Genomic DNA, 6,269 nt, shown 5'->3' with positions numbered 1-6,269 from the left:
AGTGTTGACAGTGTCAGAGGCTCATATGGGACTACGTGCGCGCACAATGAAATGAACGGTGGCTGCCGCTCTCTCTCTCTCTCTCTCTCTCTCTCTCTCTCTCTCTCTCTCTCTCTCTCTCTCTGTGTCTCACGTATCCCACTCTCACCTCTCTCCTCCACAAACAGCGCGATGCAATCGTTTTGAAAGTAGAGATACCAGAGAAATCAGAAACCCTTTGCTTTGTCAGTGTCTATATTTGTCCTGCTTTGTATTGCTGAGGGAGGGAGCTGCTGTACAGGAGAATGAAGACTAATGCTCTTCTTAGGACCATTAAAATACAGTGCATTCAGCATTAGCACCAATTGATCCCCTCCTCCTTCCTCACCCCCCCCCCCCTCTCCTTTCAGAGATATTCTCGATACCAGACAGCACACATGCACAACTGGAATCAAGTAAGTCTGGCTTTTCTTTCAATTTCCCAATGATAACTAATTAGCCTGGGTTAATTAATCAACCTTGAAAATATCAAGCTAATAGTAATACAAAGAGAGGTGATGGTATCTCATTTCTATCCTCTACCTACACTCTTTCTTCTCTCCCGCCCCCCTCTCTCCCTCTTCCTCTCTTCCTCTCCTTGAAGTATGTTACCAAAATCACAGTGTTTCAGATTTGATCATGTGACCTCCTCCTGTCTGGCTGTCTCAGGTTCGAGTTCCTTTGAGTCTCAGAAGATGGATCGCCCTCTATCTCTGTCACGTCTCCCATATGAGCCCCGGGATGCTGCGGACGCCCCCAGTACCTGTCAGGACAGCTCTCAGTGAGTACCCTACTACAATACCCACAATACAACCCTGGCTCTGTCTGGGCCTACATTACCTGCAGGAAAGGATCATACAGTGTAGATTCACACAGAGGGTTTGAGAACAGATGTTTTCTTTCTCTCTTTCTCTGCAGTATTCAGGAGAGTAGCTAGAGCTCTGAGAGTAGCTGGAGCTCTGAGAGTAGCTGGAGCTCTGGAGTAGTAGCTCGAAGCTCTGGAGAGTAGCTGAGAGCTCTGGAGAGTAGCTGGAGCTCTGAGAGTAGCTGGAGCTCTGGAGAGTAGCTGGAGCTCTGGAGAAGTAGCTGGAGCTCTGGAGAGTAGACTGGAGTCTGAGAGTATGCTAGAGCCTAGAGTGAGTTCTGGAGCTCTGAGAGTAGCTGGAGCTGCTGGAGAGTAAGCTGGAGCTCTGGAGAGTAGCTGAGGCTCTGAGAGTAGCTAGAGCCTCTGAGAGTAGCTAGAGCTTCTGGAGAGTAGCTGGAGCTCTGAGAGTAGCTGGAGCTCTGAGAGTAGCTGGAGCTCTGGGAGAGTGAGCTGGAAGCGTCTGATAATAGCTGGAGCTCTGGAGAGTAGCTGGCTGCTGAGAGTTAGCTAGAGCTCTGAGAGTAGCTGAGAGCTCTGGAGAGTAGCTGGAGCTCTGGAGAGTAGCTAGAGCTCTGGAGAGTAGCTGGAGCTCTGGAGAGTAGCTGGAGCTCTGAGAGTAGCTGGAGCTCTGGAGAGTTAGCTGGAGCTGCTGAGAGTAGCTGGGCTCTGAGAGTACTGGCTCTGAGAGTAGCTGGAGCTCTGGAGAGTAGCTGGAGCTTTGAGAGTAGCTGGAAGCTCTGGGGAGTAGCTGGAGCTCTGAGAGTAGCTGGAGCTCTGGCGAGTAGCTGGAGATCTGGGAGTAGCTGGAGCTCTGGAGAGTAGCTGGGAGCTCTGAGAGTAGCTGGAGATCTGGAGAGTAGCTGGAGCTCTGAGAGAGTAGCTGGAGCTCTGGAGAGTGTAGCTGGAACTCTGAGAGTAGCTGGAGCTCTGAGAGTAGCTGGAGTCTGGAGAGTTAGCTGAGCTCTGAGAGTAGCTGGAGCTCTGAGAGGTAGCTGGACTTGAGAGTAGCTGGGAGCTCTGGAGAGTAGCTGGAGCTCTGAGAGTAGCTGGAGCTCTGGAGAGTAGCTGGACTCTGAGAGTAGTGGAGCTCTGTGGAGAGTAGCTGGAGCTCTGGAGAGTAGCTGGAGCTCTGAGAGTAGCTGGGAGCTCTGAGAGTAGCTGGAGCTCTGGAGAGTAGCTGGAGCTCTGAGAGTAGCTGAGCTCTGGGAGAGTAGCTGACGCTCTGGAGGTAGCTGGAGCTCTGGAGATTAGCTGGGAGCTCTGAGAGTAGCTGGAGCCTGGAGAGTAGCTGGAGTCTGAGGAGTAGCTGGAGCTCTGGAGAGTAGCTGGAGCTCTGGAGCAGTGGGCCTGGGTCAGCTGGGAAGCTTCTGAGAGTAGCTGGAGCTCTGGAGAGTAGCTGGAGCTCTGAGAGTAGCTGGAGCTCTGAGAGTAGCTGGAGCTCTGAGAGTAGCTGGAGCTCTGAGTTGTTCAGTTGGACCCATCCCAACCCAGCTTGGGACCATATATCCTGTTACCCTGAACCATGTTGCTTATTATCTGATGCCTAATTTACTCTTGGGGGAAGTGAGTAAAAGGCTTGTCAGTTGAGATAAACATGGGAGGAATGAAATCTAAAACTCAGGAGGCTAGACGGAAATAGACTAATGCTAACCTCTAACACTTATTTTGTTGTCTCAACACTCAGGATATTTAGTTTCTTGGAGAAAAAATATAGAGAGTTATGAAATAGTCACACCTTTTCAATCCCTTTCCTTATGAAAACACATCAATATTATATGTGAAGAATATAAGAAAGATATCAATGAAATATATCAAGGTATCAAAAAATATACCAGTCTATATCAGTCAAAATATACCAGTCTATATCAGTCAAAATATACCAGTCTATATCAGTCAAAATATACCAGTCTATATCAGTCAAAATATATCAGTCTATCAAGTCCATAGTGTGTTTGTTTATCAGAAGAGGTGAGAAGGTTTGATAGTTGACTGAATGTTGCACTCCAGTAAAACTGCTCCTAGAGCCAGAGAAGGAAGGAAGAGAAGGAAGGAAGAGAAGGAAGGAAGAGAAGGAATCTTTTGATGTCAGTGTTCTTTCTGCTTGTTGATGTTTTCTTTGGTGAGGAGGGGGAGATCTAATCTGTGCTGCTGCTAGCGTCTCCGCCTGGCTTCTCTCCTCTCCTGTCTGTATGTAACAGGAGCATGGCAGAGCAGAGTGAGAGCCAGGGAGAGAAGGAGCACAGAGAGAGGTAGCAGGCACACACAGGCCCTCCAGTATTTATAGGCCTACACCCAGGAGGCCCATGCTGACAGTTATGACGCAAATAGAACCCAGTCAGCCAATCAGGCTGCAGTTCTGATCTCTGCAATCCCTACCTGTAGCACTCAGCCCCACACCACTCAGATCCAGAAGTTCTCTCCATTTCATCAATGAGCTGACCTTGAAACCAAAACAAGAGTATTTGAATCGTATTGTAGTTAATATACTGTAGTTATACTGTAATTAATATACTGTAATTATACTGTCATTAATATACTGTAATTAATATACTGTAATTCTACTGTCATTAATATACTGTAGTTGATATACTGTATTTATACTGTCATTAATATACAGTAGTTGATATACTGTAGTACATTACCTTGTTGGATCAAGTGCCAGTTTAATAATACATTGGATGCAGTTAGAAATTGTAATGTGTTTTTATTATTATTATTATTATTATTATTTCCAAACCGTGTTGAGGGAACAATTGGAATTGAATACGTCATCATGACGCAAATGTTAAATGAAGAAAGGAAGGAAAGTTACAGTCCAGAGAGCACGGAAGGGAATGCTTAGTTGGAAGTCATCAATCATTTTCTGTGAAAGCGGGAGCAGAGCAGCCTCTTCCTCTCTCTGAGGTTTACGGTGTGAAGGTACAGGAACCACAGATAAGGCTCCAAGACAATACAACACATTAGTGAATAATGAGATGCAGATTGATGCTAATGAACTGTGGGGAAAAACACACACACTGCTAGATTGACTCTCCGTCCCCTCCTCCTCAAAATGTGTTTGTGTTATTGTGGCGCTGGTTAGAGTCCAGTGAGTGTGTTTTGTTGGTTGTTTTGTGGTTTTTTGGTTTTATTGCATTGTTCTTTGTTGTTGTTTAATTTTGCTTATCCAGAGCCAAAGCCTTAGTAGAAGAACAGCGCCTTTTGTCCCTAGGGTCCAGGTAAACACCTGTCTGACTCACAGACTGACTCTCTTTGGTCTTCGCTCGCCTTTTTCTTTTGCCTTTTTGGTTTCCTCCATCTTGGAAAATGCATACCAGGGAAATGGCGGCATCTTTCCCTTGCAGTGCGGTGCATTATGTCATTATTATTATTATTATTCATTGATACCATATAACATGATCATACGGTTATGACAGGAGTCTCGACTCTTTGCATGACTAACTAATCTAAAGGAAATATTTCAGAGAGACACCCTTCCATTGTCAGATCCTGTAGCCTACACTCAACAGCAACAACAAGCTCAAACACACTGTCAGATCCTGTAGCCTACACTCAACAGCAACAACAAGCTCAGTTACTGTTGGTGTAGACAAGGATCTGACAATCTGTTTGAGCTTTGTTGTTGCTGTTGAGTGTAGGCTACAGGATCTGACATCTGGTTTGAGCTTGTTGTTGCTGTTGAGTGTAGGCTACAGGATCTGACATGTGTGTTTGAGCTTGTTGTTGCTGTTGAGTGTAGGCTACAGGATCTGACAGTTGGTTTGAGCTTGTTGTTGCTGTTGAGTGTAGGCTACAGGATCTGACATGTGTTTGAGCTTGTTGTTGCTGTTGAGTGTAGGCTACAGGATCTGACAATGGTTTGAGCTTGTTGTTGCTGTTGAGTGTAGGCTACAGGATCTGACAGTGTGTTTGAGCTTGTTGTTGCTGTTGAGTGTAGGCTACAGGATCTGACAATCTGTTTGAGCTTGTTGTTGCTGTTGAGTGTAGGCTACAGGATCTGACAATCTGTTTGAGCTTGTTGTTGCTGTTGAGTGTAGGCTACAGGATCTGACAATTGTTTGAGCTTGTTGTTGCTGTTGAGTGTAGGCTACAGGATCTGACAATGTTGGTTGAGCTTGTTGTTGCTGTTGAGTGTAGGCTACAGGATCTGACAATTGTTTGAGCTTGTTGTTGCTGTTGAGTGTAGGCTACAGGATCTGACAGTGTGTTTGAGCTTGTTGTTGCTGTTGAGTGTAGGCTACAGGATCTGACAATCTGTTTGAGCTTGTTGTTGCTGTTGAGTGTAGGCTACAGGATCTGACATTTGTTGAGCTTTTGTTGCTGTTGAGTGTAGGCTACAGGATCTGACAATCTGTTTGAGCTTGTTGTGCTGTTGAGTGTAGGCTACAGGATCTGACAGTGTGTTGAGCTGTTTTGTTGCTGTTGAGTGTAGGCTACAGGATCTGACATGTGTTTTGAGCTTGTTGTGTCTGTTGAGTGTAGGCTACAGGATCTGACAATTGTTTGAGCTTGTTGTTGCTGTTGAGTGTAGGCTACAGGATCTGACAGTGAGTTGAGCTTGTTGTTGCTGTTGAGTGTAGGCTACAGGATCTGACAGTGTGTTTGAGCTTGTTGTTGCTGTTGAGTGTAGGCTACAGGATCTGACAGTGTGTTGAGCTTGTTGTTGCTGTTGAGTGTAGGCTACAGGATCTGACATGTGTTTGAGCTTGTTGTTCTTTTGAGTGTAGGCTACAGGATCTGACATTGTGTTGAGCTTGTTGTTGCTGTTGAGTGTAGGCTACAGGATCTGACAATGGTTTTGAGCTTGTTGTTGCTGTTGAGTGTAGGCTACAGGATCTGACAGTGTGTTTGAGCTTGTTGTTGCTGTTGAGTGTAGGCTACAGGATCTGACAATCTGTTTGAGCTTGTTGTTGCTGTTGAGTGTAGGCTACAGGATTCGACAGTGTTTGAGCTTGTTGTTGCTGTTGAGTGTAGGCTACAGGATCTGACAAGGGTTTGAGCTTGTTGTTCTGTTGAGTGTAGGCTACAGGATCTGACAATCTGTTTGAGCTTGTTGTTGCTGTTGAGTGTAGGCTACAGGATCTGACAGTGTGTTGAGCTTGTTGTTGCTGTTGAGTGTAGGCTACAGGATCTGACAGTGTGTTTGAGCTTGGTGTGCTGTTGAGTGTAGGCTACAGGATCTGACAGTCTGTTTGAGCTTGTTGTTGCTGTTGAGTGTAGGCTACAGGATCTGACAATCTGTTTGAGCTTGTTGTTGCTGTTGAGTGTAGGCTACAGGATCTGACAGGGTGTTTGAGCTTGTTGTTGCTGTTGAGTGTAGGCTACAGGATCTGACAATCTGTTTGAGCTTGTTGTTGCTGTTGAGTGTAGGCTACAGGGATCTGAA

The 6,269-nt window shown here is 45.8% G+C and overlaps 1 protein-coding gene across 1 annotated transcript in view; it reads left to right on the top strand.

Moving 5' to 3' along the window:
- Nucleotides 1–405: 405 nt before the first annotated feature.
- Nucleotides 406–6,269, top strand: part of LOC139023697 (regulating synaptic membrane exocytosis protein 2-like) — a 15,349-nt gene continuing 9,485 nt past the window's right edge. Inside the window, exons 1-2 of the mRNA XM_070437316.1 lie at nucleotides 406–434; nucleotides 688–799. Coding sequence (XP_070293417.1) covers nucleotides 714–799 — 86 coding nt within the window. The 5' untranslated portion in view covers nucleotides 406–434; nucleotides 688–713. The remainder of the gene's footprint in view (nucleotides 435–687; nucleotides 800–6,269) is intronic.

Source organism: Salvelinus sp. IW2-2015, linkage group LG35 (genome assembly GCF_002910315.2).
Source record: "Salvelinus sp. IW2-2015 linkage group LG35, ASM291031v2, whole genome shotgun sequence".
Lineage (NCBI taxonomy): Eukaryota > Metazoa > Chordata > Actinopteri > Salmoniformes > Salmonidae > Salvelinus > Salvelinus sp. IW2-2015.
The sequence above is the reverse complement of the archived record's forward strand: the minus strand, read 5'-3'. Positions and strand labels throughout refer to the sequence as shown.